The 17,539-nt window shown below is 28.9% G+C and overlaps 3 protein-coding genes across 4 annotated transcripts in view; all 3 read left to right on the top strand.

Annotated features, from left to right (window-relative positions):
• The window catches only part of LOC113396347 (facilitated trehalose transporter Tret1-like), a 35,353-nt gene extending 33,864 nt beyond the window's left edge, over window positions 1-1,489 (top strand). For both annotated transcript variants that reach the window (XM_064215121.1, XM_026634246.2), the window contains 2 exons: window positions 404-542; window positions 668-1,489. In XM_064215121.1, the coding sequence (XP_064071191.1) occupies window positions 404-542; window positions 668-789 (261 nt within the window). In that variant the 3' untranslated portion in view covers window positions 790-1,489. The remainder of the gene's footprint in view (window positions 1-403; window positions 543-667) is intronic.
• A 1,548-nt stretch (window positions 1,490-3,037) lies between these two features.
• On the top strand, window positions 3,038-4,579 carry LOC113396389 (facilitated trehalose transporter Tret1-like). The gene is made up of 5 exons (XM_064215159.1): window positions 3,038-3,239; window positions 3,354-3,434; window positions 3,659-3,817; window positions 3,928-4,067; window positions 4,343-4,579. The coding sequence occupies exons 1-5, from the start codon at window positions 3,038-3,040 to the stop codon at window positions 4,577-4,579; spliced, it is 819 nt and encodes a 272-aa protein (XP_064071229.1).
• A 5,750-nt stretch (window positions 4,580-10,329) lies between these two features.
• The window catches only part of LOC113396351 (general odorant-binding protein 70), a 34,523-nt gene continuing 27,313 nt past the window's right edge, over window positions 10,330-17,539 (top strand). The window contains exon 1 of the mRNA XM_026634252.2: window positions 10,330-10,586. Within this exon, the coding sequence (XP_026490037.1) occupies window positions 10,503-10,586 (84 nt within the window). The 5' untranslated portion in view covers window positions 10,330-10,502. The remainder of the gene's footprint in view (window positions 10,587-17,539) is intronic.

Here is a 17,539-nt window from a genome sequence, read left to right as displayed (position 1 = left end):
TGTTTCCATCAAATATTAAGGGTCACGTGAATCTATTCACTGAGTCACCAATATATTTTTATATTTTGTTAATAAAAATATTAAGAAAGTTACATAAAATAGTAATTAGTACAATAAATAAGTTAATTCTTAGATCATATAGGAGCATAAGGCGTTATGTCTCTTCTGTGTGGGTATAAAAGACATACATAAATGCTTTACAATTATCATATCAAATCATTACAGTTTTTTGGTGATACAAGTGAGTTGGTTGAAACATACGGGAATGCACAAAACCCCTTATCACCGATTGATAGAATTTTCATTGCTATTAAAAATTTATAGGCGCATGTAGATAATTGTGATCATTATGTCTAACACCAATTTGGTTATTGATATAACCTAATTAGATGTAATTCTGCAGGTTCGAGGCATCGTGGGAGGAATGACGACGTGCGCCGCGCACTTGTCGATATTCTCCGTCGTCAAAACCTTCCCCTATCTGAAGCATTCGCTTAATGATTACGGCGCCTTCGGCTTGTATGGTTCTATATCTATTGCCGGTATGTGTACAGAAAATAAACAGTTCAGTTTAGTTTTTAAAATTATATCAAAATGATATAAAATATTTTGGGGTTCCAAAAGGATATATATTGGGTCTGAATTTACATTTATGATTGAATTACAGGAATGGCATTCTTCTACGTCTTCTTGCCAGAAACTAAAGGAAGAACGTTACAAGAAATAGAAGATTACTTCTGTGGAAGAACGAAAACTCTGAAAAAGGCGAGTATAACTGAAACAGCTTGAACAAAAGAATATCAATATAAGGATATTCTTAACTTTAACAAGCTCTTTACAAATGGAGCGCAATATTTGAAATTATGTAAAAATAAATAGTTTGAATATTCTAAATCATTGCGTATTTATAGATTCTGAAGAATCAAAACTTATATAGTTGAAGGATTACATGAAAACTATTTTTTAAACATAAACTGGAAATATTTATAGTAAAGTACAAAGCGAACTTATTTTTTATAAACCGTCTTTTAAAAATAAATGATTAAGTAGGAATATCTTAGAATGCTGAACAAAATATTCTAATCTTGGAAACCGAAAAATGTTTGAATTCCAATTAAAAAAAAACTGATAAAAATTGTATTTTTCGAATCGATGTATTTTTTGAATAACGTTTAAGAAAATATTTTTATGTATATTGATGGAAAAAGTTTGTGTTGTTTATTATATATAAGATGATGTACAGAAAATATTGAAAAGGTTTGTGCCATTGAAAGAGAAAAATATATTTATTTTTAGCGATAATTGTAATATACTATACGAGCGGCAGCTTTTATTTTTTCTAAATAAATTAAATATTTATAAATAATGTGAGTATTTGAAAAAATGAAATTGTGGAACAATCTAAAGCTGTGGATGAAGATGTGATCAATTTAATGTTACCATAAAGTATTTGTTAAATTATTTAAGTTAATAAAATCTAAAAATTAAATTGTTGTATTATTGAAAAGCGGCTGGACCTCGTTCGACCTTTAAGTAATAATGATATTGAAAAAAAAAATTGCAAAGAATCTTACATAGATTTTACGTAAGCCTTTGATTAAACTTTTCTCCAGGAAGAAAAATGTAGGATTCTATTTTGACTGAACAAAAACATAATCTGATGTAGAATGTATTGCAAAGAGCCGAAAAAAACTTTATCTATGTTTATGCATAGCTTTGATTACTACAAGATTTATAGTCGACGTGGGAAAACATGCGTTGCATTGTGTTCTACTTTATTATTCTGCGCTTGTGTAGCGCAGACTTATCTGATCTGTATAGGGGAAAAGGCAAGTCATTATTTTATATTTTTATAGATATTTTAAAGTCTGGTGTTGTGTCATATTTTAAAGAGGTTATGGTCATAATAAATAGATGTAGTAATATCAGTTTTCCTTAGGAATTTTACTGTAGCTCATAAAGTATTAAAATAAATTTGTCAGTGAAGTTCAAATAGTTGATGGCTCTGATAAAGCCCATAGATTAAACGGATAAATCGTCGGGCCAATACGGATACGCATACGACAAACGGTAAAAAAACCTTGAGGCTTGAATTGTCAGAAACATGCAAAAGGGGAAACATGGGTCACGTAAACTAGGGAAGCGTGGGGGAAAAAGATCCAAACTTTTTCTACAGTCGTGGGTAGTAATCTTTAACATCATATAGTTGAATAAAAAAAAAAAAAGAGACTATTCAAATTTTAAAAGTTTTATATGTATCTGCATTAGCTAGATAAGTTTTATTAGGTTTGTTTCTTAATAATAAACATTATTAGGTTTGTTTATTATTAAGAAACTTAGTTATTTTTTATTTATAGCAAAACTCCGACATGCAGACGGAATGGAATTCGATTCTATTTCACGAGCAACTCTTCTACAGATACTTGCGGCTTTCGAAGAAAACATCCAAAATCGTCTCGGTAAAAATGCGAAACCAGTTTTCACAGCTGACTTTGCAAATAATAAATATACAAGACCATATATCTACCCACAAATTATCAAAATGACTTGAAGTACAAAATGGATGGATTTATTATTTTTATGTTTGCCTTAGAATTTTTAGCAAAATATAAGACTCGAAGATTTCTTAATAAATATATAAGTAGATAGTATATCATTGATAAAGATACTAACTTGCTATTACATATTTACATTGTTTAAATTAGCTAAAGAACATACATTAAATTATTGTCATTTGAAATAAATTGTTTAGATTTTTTATATCCTATATAAAAATATTCCTATATATTTATTTAAATAATATTGATATATTATTATATATCACTAGTTGTTAGGAATATATTACTATATATAAAACGCATTATATCACAAACAAAAGTGTTGCTGTGTTGAAGAACTAAATAAAAAGACAATTTGTAAAAATGTCAATTGTGACGTATTCTATTAAATATTATATCAAAGGTTAACAAAGAATTATTCAAAGAAAAATCACTTGGACCTCGATCAATTTATTTTATTATAATATGATTATTTAATGATGTCTGGTATAATACAAATCAACTACCCAGATCCTGGATTTTGGACGGCAACTTCTATGATTCAATTAGGGTATGGAGTTTGGGTGAATTTATCAATGGTGACAATTGGATTAGCTTATGGTTTCTCAGCTGTGGCACTGCCTCAACTAAGCTTACCTGAATCTTTGGTAAAAGTGACAATCGCTGATGAATCATGGATCGGTTAGTAATCTGAAGTTCCTTGGTGTCTATGTGATTCGATTTAATTTTTATTAAATTTCAGTCACAGTGGATAATCTTAAAATCCCTCTGCTTACTTTACATCATGCTGCACAGGTGAATGCGCCTTCAATTTCATAGTCCGATGGGATGGCAACCCCACACAACTGGAGAGATTATCAGGACTAACGACTAGGGGTATTAAAATATAACACTACCAACCTAACTTAAGCTGTTACGAACAATATTTGAAAGGAAAGAATTTGTACCCAGGGGATAAGGATTAGCAGATATATTAGCTTTATAATCAGACAAATGAAAAAGCTATATATATAGAATAATGATTTGGGTATTTAAAGAAATGTACAAATATGATTATTCTCTGAAGTGGAAATTAATGTATGATTAAATTTTTTTGCCAGCCAGTGTCATATCTTTAGCTTCCCCAGTTGGTTGTGTTTTGTGCGGTTATTTAATAGATAAATTTGGGAGACGTACAATGATAATTTACAGTCAACTACCGGTTTGTGTCGGATGGTTGTATACTGGTATTGCGAGCTCTGCCAAACATATAATACTAGGTTAGTAGACTATGATAGTTAATTAGTTAGTTTATTGTATCTTTGCAGCTTTAATTCCCCTTATGAGTAACGGTACAAGTTTTTTATTAGATGATGAATTATTTTTTAAGGTAGAATTATTACTGGCGTGGGTCTTGGAATGGTGATGTGCGTTCCTAGAGTTTATATGACAGAAGTTTCACTACCGAATATGAGGGGTGTGATAGGATCCTTCCCAAATATCGCTATGTCTCTTGGTCTTACTATGCAGGTAAGCAGCAAAGTATTTTTGTTTTACGTATATCTAACATTTATTTTATGTAGGCAATAAAATCTTGCTGGTTAACAGTCACATTTGCCCATAAACACTGCTTCACTATATCCTACTGTGGGATCTCAAACGTTTTAATTCTTGTTTAACTACGCTAACTACGCTGAACTTAAATTTCAAAGAACACTAAAAAAATGATATGTTTCGTCCTCAAACAGGCATGCACTAAGCTTAAACACCCACTGGGTAGGTATATAATAAGATTTAATTTTCAGGCTGCTTTAGGTTCTATGTTGAGATGGCCAACGCTGTGCTACGTAGGCTCTGCCTACACAATTTCATTATTTTTAATGAACTTTTGTCTTCCTGAAACACCATATTATTTACTTCAAAAAACGTCAATAGAAGATGCGCAGGTGTCTCTCAAGAAATTCCGTTCAAAGAAATATAATATCGAAGCGGAGATGGAAGAACTTATAGATTTTAAGAACGAGAATGATATTCATAAGTAATATTATAAAAACAAATGCTTAGATGTGTATTTATGTATTTCGATTCAAAATTATCATTTAATTTAGATTGACATTTAAGGAAGAATTTGCGGCTCTCTTACGACGGTCTTCATTGAAACCATTTTTCCTTATGACAATATATACAGTGATATCCCAAATGTCAGGTTCCTCAGTTATATACATGTGGACTGTCGATGTATTGGAGGTATTTATTATTAATATTAATTTAATAATTGCTTTACCGAAATATTTTCTGTGCACCTCATTTAGTTTAAATATATTAATAAGAAATACTATTAACTTCAATACAAATTAAATTTACCAAATTAACACTATGCACTCTGTTACGTAATTGGTTATCTATTGTTTTTTATAATTTTATATCGCTATTTAGTACTTTGTTCTTTTAGTATTTTTTCTTTTTCATTCAAATCTTATTGTCAAAACCATATAAATTGTATTGACATTAACAATAGGTCATTGTTAAATATTTATTTGTAAAGTTATCAAGACAAAATTGCATGTAGATTAACAGTTTTTTTTCGTAGCCGAGATGGCCCAGTGGTTAGAACGCGTGCATCTTAACCGATGATTTCGGGTTCAAATCCAGGCAGGCACCACTGAATTTTCATGTGCTTAATTTGTGTTTATAATTCATCTCGTGCTCGGCGGTGAAGGAAAACATCGTGAGGAAACCTGCATGTGTCTAATTTCAACGAAATTCTGCCACATGTGTATTCCGCCAACCCGCATTGGAGCAGCGTGGTGGAATATGCTCCAAACCTTCTCCTCAAAGGGAGAGGAGGCCTTAGCCCAGCAGTGGGAAATTTACAGGCTGATTATGTAGATTAACAGTTTTTTTATGATTAATAAAACAGAGATCGAAGTCGTCAGTGAATGCTGAATTAGGAAACGTTATTTTAGGCTTTACAAGAACTGTTATGGCGATATTTACAGCTGTTCTTATATTTAATATTGGAAGAAGACCTTTAGCGATAAGCTCAGGTACCCATATTGTAATAGATTGTTGTTAGTGCTGAGCAGATTTCATAGTTTTTTTATTAAGAATAATTATCGCTTTAATTTTGAAACAAGTATCAACTTCTGAGACAAGAATCAACAATATATTTAGTAGATATTTTTTAAATATTATTTATTTGAAGTCTTGACAAAAAGAATAATTACGACCAAAATATAAACAATTATAAAATTTATGTGTGAAATAACAATATTTTTTTTTGCTGTCGAGCGGAAAACTAATTTCATTTAAATAAATTATGTAATTTATTTCACAGAAGATTTCTCGGTACTTTATTGGAAATATTTTTTTCATTGGTAGATAATAGACTAATAGCTTACTCATTGTTTGAAATACTTAGTAAGTATATATTATATATAGAACATCTGTATAGGTAGTATATAGGTTTATCTATCTATTATTGTTTTTACCAACTCCTTATATTATAATCGTTCACTCTTTTATTAATGTAACGTAATTAATTAATTAAATAAATTATAAAATAACATTCAGGCTGTCTTTATTGGCAAATTACTTAATAAATTTCGTTTACCTAGCCTTTAAGAAGTCAGGTGACTTGAACCAAGTCATATTTTTTCGGAAAGTATTATCATAATTATATTGTTATTTTCTATATTGTACATAAATGATTATATGTACCAAGGGTGCAGTTATCCTACTGAGATATGTATGAAATTGGTTCATTAGCAGCCTGTAAATTTTCCACAATTTCCTTCCGACGTATTAAAAGTTTTATGTCATTGTAATTAATTATAGTTATCTTATAACAGCTATAGGTGTTGCTTTAGTTTGCCTGTTTCTCACTCTCCTGATACGATTTGGAGAGCAACCCACCGTTTGGCCTCAGATTGGCTATATGGTTTATATCGGGTTTGTCACAATGGGCTACTACACTCTGCCGCCTCTTATTATGTACGAATTATACCCTTTACAAGTAAGTTGATTATTTAATATATAATTTAATTATATTATTATAAATTTAACTGATTGTTGTTGTTTTTATTAGCCATATTTAACTATTTGCGGCTAAGGTTATAATAAATTATAAACGGTAAACTCACATATTTTTTGTGCTTAATTTATATTTATAATCGGACCGTGTTGAGTAGAAATGTTCCAAAAAGTCTAGTAAAGCGCAGAAATACTAAATAAATGCATAAGCATAACATTATATAAAGAGTTAGTGCCACTTTGATAACTTTTACCAGTTTTTCCAAATCATCTCGTGCTTGGCGGTGAAAGAAAACGTCACGGGGAAAAACAGGTGTCAGATCAAATTCTGCCACAAGTGAATCCACCAGCAGATTAATCCAATGGAACTTTTATAATTGTTTAGTATTTTTTAATATTTATTAATGTATTTTTCCCAGGTAAGAGGATTACTTGGAGGGATATCAATATCAAATTTAAATTTATTTATTTTCGCGTCAAACATTTGTTATCCGTATGTGAGAGACTGTCTTGGTTTTCCGAACACGATTCTTGCTTTCGGCATTTCTTCTTTAATAGGTTATTTAAATTTGTGTTATTAGTTCATTAATTTGTAACAGTTAAATAATTACGATCCCCTATTTATGTTTTAACGTAGATCTATTTAATAATATTTTAAAATGACTGGCCGACATACTACGCACAGCCTTAACTTGTAGGTCTAACAGGATGACATTTTGCACAATAATTCCTTTGGAACGTAGGGAAGCTCTAACAAAGAATTTCTCAGCTCTCAGTTTACAAATATAAAAATGGTGTTCTGATAATGAGTTGTTGAGCAATAGTTATATAAGATTATTTGAAATTAATACCTAAGTGGGTGTAATTTAAGATGAAAGTTTGCATGGAGGTTCTTTATTTAAGAGGTTAGGATTATGGAAATCGTTGTTTGGGCTTCTGTTTATAAGGATTAGACACTTCTATAGCTTCTTTGGGGTTATGAGTAAAAGACAGCAATTCTAGTGTTTTTAAAAATTTAATTACCTAAGAAGGTAAAATTGGGGATTAAAGTTTGCAGAATGGATTTTTTTTTGCGGTTGGTTGGTTTGGTTGAGTCTTTTTTCAATGTTTGAAATGTGAAAATCGATGTATAGGTTTGTACTTGTTGCACTAAGTCAAATAAAGTAGCTTTAGCGTTTGACATCCGATGGTATAGCCCACCGGCTAGTCTTTTAATGTTTTAATTCAACCTGAAAATGCATATGTTTTATGTACTATTTTTAAATGATAAGTCACTTGATTTAGCTTCACTGCTATTTTATACAAAACTTAAAAGTAACTTTATACTAATAATAGGCTTTTTCTTTTACCCAGGCTGCATATTCTTATACTCTTTCTTGCCAGAGACAAGAGATTTAACACTGCAAGAGATAGAAGAATATTATAACGATAGGCGTTCTACTTTGACGTCACAACGTCGAATCATGTCTGTTCAAGTACTAAAGGGAGTTGGACAATCCAGCAAATCACTTATAAAAATAACCGATAAACGCAACAAAGAAGAATCTAAGGTTAATTTTCGTGGATCGAATTTGAAATTAGAAACGAGGAATGACGAAAATAAATAATATTAATTAAATCATATTAATGGTGTTTTAATTTATAATCTGTATAAAGTTCTCAATGAGTAAAAAGTATAATATGCATTATAAAACTTCAGTAACGATAATGCTAACCAGCAAATAAATTATACGATCGTACGTATGTTGAATTTTATTAAATAATTACTGGATTTTAGTAAATTTTCATACAAACATTAAAATTTATATTTATATTGATTTTAGATCTTTGAATGTTTGGTTTATATTTGGAATGTTTATGCAAAAGTTTAACTTATTGAATGTATATCAATATAATTTGAACGTTTCAATATTTCATAATTAATAGTTAATTTAATAACAGAGATGAATTTAAAAAGTGTTAGTATTATTCAAATGAATTATCCTTTTTAATATTAATCTCGGCCGTGTCATACATTAACTGCAATAATAACGTTGCTTAAAATGATGTATATCTTTTATGATATCTTATCGTTAGCACATATAAGGCATAAAGTACTAAAAAGTGTTTCACAAGAGAGAATCTAGATTTATATGCCTCATATGTCCTACTTAAGTACCGACATTGCTTCATAGTGATATTTATCATAATTATGTTTTCATAAGGCTGTTTAATACTAATTAACGTATATTATAATTATATTTTGTAACAAATCTGAGATAATTATAAACAAAAATCTTAATGAAATCATTTGAAATATAATAAAATAAGCAAAATGTATATTATTCAAGTAGGTACGTACATAACACGAGCACTTTTACGACGTCGTTTTACCAAATTAATTTAAACTTTAAGTTACCACCGGGACGTACCACCTCCACCACCTTCTTCCCTTCGACAAGAAAAACATCAGTTACCTATTATTTACCATAGATAATTAATTACTATTGAATTATTATTAGTCCTAGTGACCTCACTAGAAACTCAATTACAGTGAGTATGACAAGATATTAACAAATTCAAAATAAATGATGCAATTCATTTTATAAAACTGTTTTTTTTTTTCATTTTGTAGGGAATTGGAATTATTTAACATTTCTTAATTTAACTTTATTTCTTTTGCTGAGATTTTTTAATTCAAACTTAGAATTAAAATAAAATATTAGTTTTTTTATATTTAGTATTAATATTAAGATTTATTACATTGATGTTTCAGATCCATAATATATATAACTAGTTGGAAACCCGGCTTTGTTCGAATTAAATAAATACAATTAAACAAATACGGTTTATCATTTACTTTGCTTTTCATATAACATATAACTTTTTCATAAACATTGTGATTATCAAACATCTGTAACATCACCCGTTAACGTCAAACATGGCCACCCATTGAACTATCATATAATTGATTTTTTTTAATTCAATATCGAAATATCTCGATTATACGATTTTTGCGGTTATATGATGTCGATTAATAAAATCATTATTTTTAACGATCTATAATCGTGGATAGGTTTCGATTGGATATCGTAGACTGCACGAAATTATTTTTATAGATTTTAAATTTCAAAATTTAAAAACTTAATAATTTTGTTACTGTTACTTTTTTTATATTACTTTAGGTAAACTGACATAAATTACGTTCTATAGCAATAAATATTATGAATGATAGCTTAGCATTTCCCTCTAAATATTTAAGCATTATTATATTTCTTGATACAGTATAAACAATTATATTCAATTTTCTTAATTGTTATTCCAAATGACAACTTAATTCAATAAAAAGTATTGTAACGATATATTGTCAATCTGACTTAACAATCGATAAGACAATTATTGTCAAGCCAACTTTCGCGCCCGAACTAGTTTTTGTTTCATGTATTGTATTTGTTAATAATAACACGACTAGATATGTATAGATTTCCTTTATCTAACTAGATCTAAGTGTATACTAACACAATAATAACAATATTAATATTTTACGTGACGTTTAATTTTATGTCACTATTTTTTAAATATATTATGAGATAATAATGCTATTATATATCATAGTTATACAATATAAGTATTATTATAATTATATTCAAATAGAGAGTATATAGGTAATATTATATTCTAATTTAAAATATATTTTACTAGTAAAGAAATATTTCTCTATCATATGAAAGTATCTATTGCAAAAACAGAACGCAGTATGACAGTTTGTAATAGGCGCGAAACCCTCCTACGCGGGCCTTTCAAAATTCAGCGTACTTACAACCAAGTTCCATATTGCGTTCGGTCGCGCGCCTTTCGCCTCACGTCGCAGTAAATAAATATTCTTTCGATATTTAAATTAAATATCGTGTATAAACAACTTTTCAAATTCATTTTGTGTCTGTGGAAATAAAGATGTATCGCAAAGTTAGTGTGCTTTTGTGGTGCCTTTATGTTTTCAGTTTTCCATTGAGTGATAGTGCTATATCGGCTGAAACTGTAAGTAGTTTTTTTTATATAAAAATACCTTATTTTTATAGAAAAATCACGATTTATACTTTTTTTAATTTAATATTCGGGTATCTAATATATACTTTTGGTAATAATATTGAATATTTTAAGAATATTTAAATACGTTTTATATATTATTTATATTTATTGTAAAAAATATATCGTTCCGAAATCAATAACAACTTGTTCTGCACATAACTGCTCCAGTTTCTTGACAACCTTGAGAGCGTGTGACTGTTTCTTGAGTCACAGCAAGTCACAGTAACGATCTATTATGATTTAATCGGATATGTGTTTACATATTTGAGATTAAAATTGCTTTTGATTAAAACAAAACATGCAAACATATTAATAATATATACTAATCGACGATTAATAAAACCATATGCAACTATTGCATGGATTGTAAACAAATAAATAAAAAAAAAACGCATTCATGCCCGAGAATGTAAAATAAATAGGCTGTGCATTATCAGACATGATGACACATACTCCGATTCAATATAAAATTTAGGTATTTTTCCATAAAAATGTCATGATTTATTATATATAATTAATCAAGCAAAACACATCAATAATAGACGAGATAAAATGCAATTTAAATATTTTAAAATTATTTTATTGCATAATCATAGCGACGTAGCCAGTAATTCTCAAAAGAGACTTGGTAAGTTGAAGAGCGAGAAAATATAAATATTAAGTACGGTTTGCGTACCCACGAGTAGAAGGTGTAGTCATCATCCTGCGAATTAAGCGACTCCTTGAGATTCACCGAAATTAAACCACGAGGAAAATCGTACATTATCATGTCATTGAATGCATAATCATTACAATTACAACTCACGTTGCGAGTAAATTTTATAAAAAATGTTAGAAAAATAAATCAACATTTAATATATTAGATTTTGAAATTAGAAAACGTATGGTGGCCATGCGTAAGTCTACTTCTAATACGCAAGTTATAAAACATAACATGCTGAAAAAACTTCTGGGGCTTAAAGAATTATTATTATTATTTTTTTTAATAATTTCAATGTTTATTTATTATTATTATTATATATTACAATATTATAATAAGTTTTTCAAAAATTAACTAATTCATAAAAATGTTTCACATTTTTTTTAAAATAATTTCTATATTGTACATTGTAGTCGATTAACTTACCATTAAAATATTATAAGTTGTTATTTCGACTCGTTTAACAATAAAAAGGGATGCTCAATAGTATTACGGATCATTTGATTGTGAATCTTAATAGTCTAAGGATCAAATCGAATATCATTACTTGAACTCGGTTTTCAATTTGTCGCGGACCTGGAAACTCTTACAATTTACTTAGTCTTACTATTAGTAATTTCTATGCTATATGTATAATAGAGCAAGCTGCGTTATATAATAATTATATATTCTACCAGTTTATAAAAATAGACAAAAATAGATGTTTTAAAATATTTAAAACTAATTTTAAATGTAGTATATTAGGTAGCTATGACTGGAATGTTTGTCAGAAGCAAAATTTTTAAATATCTAAAGAAATATTTAAAACGTTTTAGAGTTGTCACTATTGTGTTGAATTTAACATGGAGTGTACTCGATAATCGACATTACATGCAGGGGTTTTGTTAGTGCCAACCAGAAACTAACTAAACTTAGGATTCATTCACATATATTGACGTCACAGTTTTTGTATTCTATTTACATTCAACTACATTCAACAACTTACATTCTATTATTAGATCTATTAGCTAATTAGATAAGGTCATTCAGAGCTTAATGTGATATTTCTACAAGTTCTATTGCTTAAGCTAGCTAATTGAAAACCTTCCACGTCAGTCACTTAAGACTAGCCACTTGTGAAATTAAATAAAAATAGGTACGTAATTATGAGAAAACTATCGTAATGGATTTTAGAAGAACTTTATTGTCCTCTTTAGAGTATTGCTTAGTACGAACTTTGTAAACGTATTGATTCCCGTGGTAGAATCCTCGGCATTACCTGGATTAATATTTTAATCGAGCTATGTTACGAATAAGTGAATAATGTTGTTTTATAATCAATCTTTGGCAGTTTTTTTTCGTATATATATTATATATACGATAAAATAAAATGCCAAAATGTTTTAAAAAAGGCCCGGTCAACTGTGAGCCCGTGGATGTTGTTAATTTAAAAAATATATAATTATATCATTTTTTTTCAGAAGTAACCTTATTATGTTATTTTGTTATAAGAGTACATCAATTGCTAATAGAAGTATCTCACTATAAATATGTTTTAAAGGACGAAATAAAAATCTTTAATGAAAAGGTTTTATAAGGTTTGCCGCATAACATATGTCAGGGCTATTAAATAACTCATGCGCAAGACCGGTATTACGCACACAGTGACAGATATAATAGGGTTGAAACTACCATCACAAAAAATCAATTCACAATACCATCTATGAAAGAAAACTATAATAAATATATCCAAGTATGCTAATAGTGGTAGCCCTGGTTAACCGATTAAAATCAAATGTCCCCAAGAACTGGTGCGTGGAAATGAAACAACGGAGAAAGTGAACTCATCATGGTGTGCGCTAATTTGTTGTGACCTTCTTAATTTTGTTTTGTATTAGATACTTTTGCCTAATACGAAGAATGTATTAATCAAATAATTTGACTTTAGAGAGATTAAACTCCTAGTTATGTTATCTTTTAATATATACAAAATATTTTTTATTAAAGTTTAATTTTCTGCACGTGACCAATTAAATCTTAAGTTTAACAAACATATTTTAAACATATCCTTTTTAATAAATGTAAGCAGTTAATAAAATTTGACTAAAGTTCGTTTGTGGGGATATTATAAATTAGCACATTTTACTTAAACGTAACTACGCACATTGTGCTCTGACACATTATAAAGTGATCTTATTGAGTAGCAACCCGATAAGATCACTTTATTAACAATAATATAAAATTATAACAAAAAACATCCGACCTCCAATTATTTTTCATGTGAAATGAAGTAAAGTACCAAAATGAACAAAATTAATAACTCGCGAAGGATTTCATCGAGTTTTATTAAAATAAGCGAGCCCATTTTTAAATAGGTACATTCATGTATTATCATGATACAACGATTTTTGTTTTTACCAGATCTATATTAATATTAAAAAAAGTCAAACTATTTGGTTCTTACTTCCTGAACATTTAATACAACAATACGTAGCCGATTTAAAAACAAACTTTGGGCATTGCATGGCATGGTAATCATACCATGATAATCCATACCGTCGTTACCGTAGTTTGTCCGTCTGTCAACTCTCATCGGGGGTAACAAACTTCTTCTTACATATTTATTAGGAAAATTATTGGATAGCCTTTGGTAAAACTCATGTATACTCTTAATTTTAGTCTGAGTTACATGTACTGTTATAAAAACTGTGAATTTATTGTACACACATAAAATTGTCCACCTGACACAAGTACTACTAATACTACTAAATAACTAGGTTTTGGTTCCTAACCTTTTTCTCTTTGTATGTAACACATACATTTTTTGTAAATCAATTGTTTTAAATTTTATTTCATTAAACAAAATAGTGTCTCTGTAATATTCTTAATTTTATTTTGATTCTTATTGTCTGCAGATAAGTGATATACATATTGAACGATATTATAATATATCATTTTTTTAAATCGATATAGTACTTCTCGCATATTAATAATAATTTGTTCTATTTACAATAATCAAATAAAAAAATTTCAATAATGTGACCTTTTTAAAAATTTCAGAATAATTAAACGCATGCAAATATGCACCACAAATCTATTCAGAATAAAAATATTGTAATTTATACTCAAACAATTAAAAATCTAAATATTTTTATTTTTTTTTTATATTCTTCTTCAAATATCCGGTTTTTATAATAATTAAATAATAATATATAGGTTTCATTAAACATAATATAAACCTAAATACAACCTTTTTAAAAATGGGCTCGTTTATTTTAATAAAATTCGATGAAATCCTTACTGAGTTTGTTCATTTTGGTACTTTACTTCATAGTAGAATTAAAACGGAAAAATGTTTAGCTTTAAATTTTTCGATAAAAGAATCGCAAAATATGCACTAATTTTTATATTAAAAAAAAATGATATAAGAATATGTCAATGCCAAATCATGACCTTCATTATGAATGTAAAATTATTAATTAAATAAATTATGAGTTATTCTAGCGCATGTTGTAATTTTATTTTTTGGTTTATACATGTAATACATTGAAGTTCCTCATTATTAAAGAAAAAAAGTGATAATCCCCATTTTCTTTGGATTATTTTCACGTTCAACGTAGCGTTAAGCTATTACAAGAAGTTGTTATGATAATAACCGATGAAATAAGAATCTGAATGGTTTCTGCCTTTCAAATTGCTTTAACCGTATAATCGTAACATTGATGAATTACGCCAACCAAACACAAACTAGTACAGTTGATTATCACTTACTTACGTCACTTACAAACAATTCTGAAACAACATTTTGTATTATGACAAATAAATTCTACCTAAAGAGAAACCTCAAAATCTTACTGTGTTTGGACTGAGTTAGAAGACTCGACTGTCAGACGTATTCGTAACTTTCAGACGACGTTGTCATAAACGATAACAAGGTTCCTTGTAGCGGTAAACCGCAGAAAGAAACAATCAACATAAATAAATAATAGGTAATTTCAGAGGCAGATGCAAACTTAAAAATATGACGTAAACCTTATGCAAGTGCATTTTAGCTTATCGGCAAAAAAGGACGGAAGTTTTGTAATGTTACGCTGGTGGTTGCTCTATTTATGATATTACTAAGTCTAAAAGTACATATACAGTTTATTATAGTATATTGCATCCCTTTTTAATAGATATTGTAACATCAAGTACCATCAAAGTGTTTTATTGGTGGTAGGGGTTGCAAGCTCGTCTGGGGAGGTACGCACTTAATATACATTACCGCCATTACACATATACCGCCAAGCAACAATACTTAGTACTGTTGTGTTCCGGTTTGAACGGTGAGTGAGCTAGTGTAATTACTTACACAAGGGGCATAACATCTTAGCTCCCAAGGTAGTCGAGACATTGGCGATAATGTCTATGGGGGTTGGTGACCACTTACCATCAAATGGTCCAGGTTTCTCTCCTAAAGTTACTCAGTGTATTTTTAAAATGATGCGATAATATCGTCTCGTTGACAACTTTTGAACCTAATCGGTGTTTGCTGTCGGATACAGATATTGCATAACTTGTCATACTTTGCCAATGATCTGCCAATGCTGCCATTTGTTACAGTTGTACAATATTGCGTTTGTCCCTTGGACTGTTATGACATTTTTCTATTATAACATTTATTATTGTAAAATACCTAGTATTCTTGTTGCTTGGTGGTAAATAAATAATGGTTTGTTGAAAAGACTTGTTCGATTGCAAAATTTTGGGTTCAAATATCAGGTCAAATAAAAAATTATATATAGGTTTCTTGTTCCTATTGGACTATGAGATTGAGTGAAAAATGAGTAACACAAGTGGTCAAGGTAATATTATCCTGCGCAGATGGCCTGTCTTTGAGTTTGACCGCCGTTGTCCTGTAAGAAGATCATAACTACTATCAAATATATATAAAAAAAAACAAGACATTGTTCATACATATTTATTTATATTGCTATCGTTTAACTAAAGTATATTTAAGAATTATTTTAAAAACTATACAGTTTACACAAAGACAAATAAAATAAAAATAAAAAAGCTACTTTTTATTGCGTTGCACTATTTTGATGTCTGTGTCCTTAAATTATTATTATTATTATTTTAATCAATATCCCATAGAACTTTACTACATTTAGTTATTCTTGATCTTGATCTTGATCTGCAGATAGAACAGCCGAATATAACAGGAGTCCAAACTCAGCCCAGACACCTTTAACTTCTTCCGAGTTATTTTAAGTTTATTAGATATAAAGCACAATTTCATTCAAATTTTCTTTTCTATGACATTTTACAATTCTGATTTTTAATTAAAATATCCGAAAATATAATCGGATGTTTATCAGAAATAGCGGATAAAGCCTTTAGCGGCACCGACCCACACAGCACCTTATACAGACGGCACGTCTATAAATGTCTTGGCAAGGTTACGCCCACTGCTTATGACTCAAATGTGACAACTAACGTTTCATATTAAAGCAAATGTTAGCTTAAGATAATAACTTTAAAAAGATTTACAGACAAAAGGTGGTACCAAAATAACGGTTTATTACAAAAACTTATTGCATTCGTGTAATTATTGCAATATAACGCATGTACTTACAAACAATTAATTTAATTAATAATAAGATTTAACAGAACCAATACAGATCGATACCTACGTTAATAACAAAAAGAAGACTTAAAAAGACACGGACGCGAAAGTTCTTGGTAAATATAAAAAAATAATAAGTTTAATGTATTTTTGTAATAACAGAAATACATTAAACTTATTTATTAATTTTTTACATTATAATAAAATAGTCTACCATAATATAATATATTATGGTAATATCATAATATTTAATATCTTCGAAAATATTCATTTAAATTATAAATTTAAATTGGTGTCGAGCGAATGGTTTTTGATATAAGCCAATTGAGTTCTTTATTTAAATCACTATAAATTCATATTAAAGTACAGTAAGTTTAAATTATAACTATTGTCTCAGAACAAACTCATCCCTGCAGAATATGGTAATATTTCAGAATGTGATTTGCGACGAATAACTAAGAAATAAATAACTAGTATAATAATTATAACTCATAAACGATACACACATTTAAAATCAAAATAGAGTACCATCTTACTCTTACAACAGCAAGGCAGTTGAACCTCTTTTTTAATTTACTTGACGTGTCATGCTCTTTTAACTAATAAGATTTGCCG

Source organism: Vanessa tameamea, chromosome 6 (genome assembly GCF_037043105.1).
Source record: "Vanessa tameamea isolate UH-Manoa-2023 chromosome 6, ilVanTame1 primary haplotype, whole genome shotgun sequence".
Taxonomy (NCBI): domain Eukaryota; kingdom Metazoa; phylum Arthropoda; class Insecta; order Lepidoptera; family Nymphalidae; genus Vanessa; species Vanessa tameamea.
Note: the sequence above shows the minus strand (reverse complement) of the source record. Positions and strands in the feature narration are given on the sequence as shown.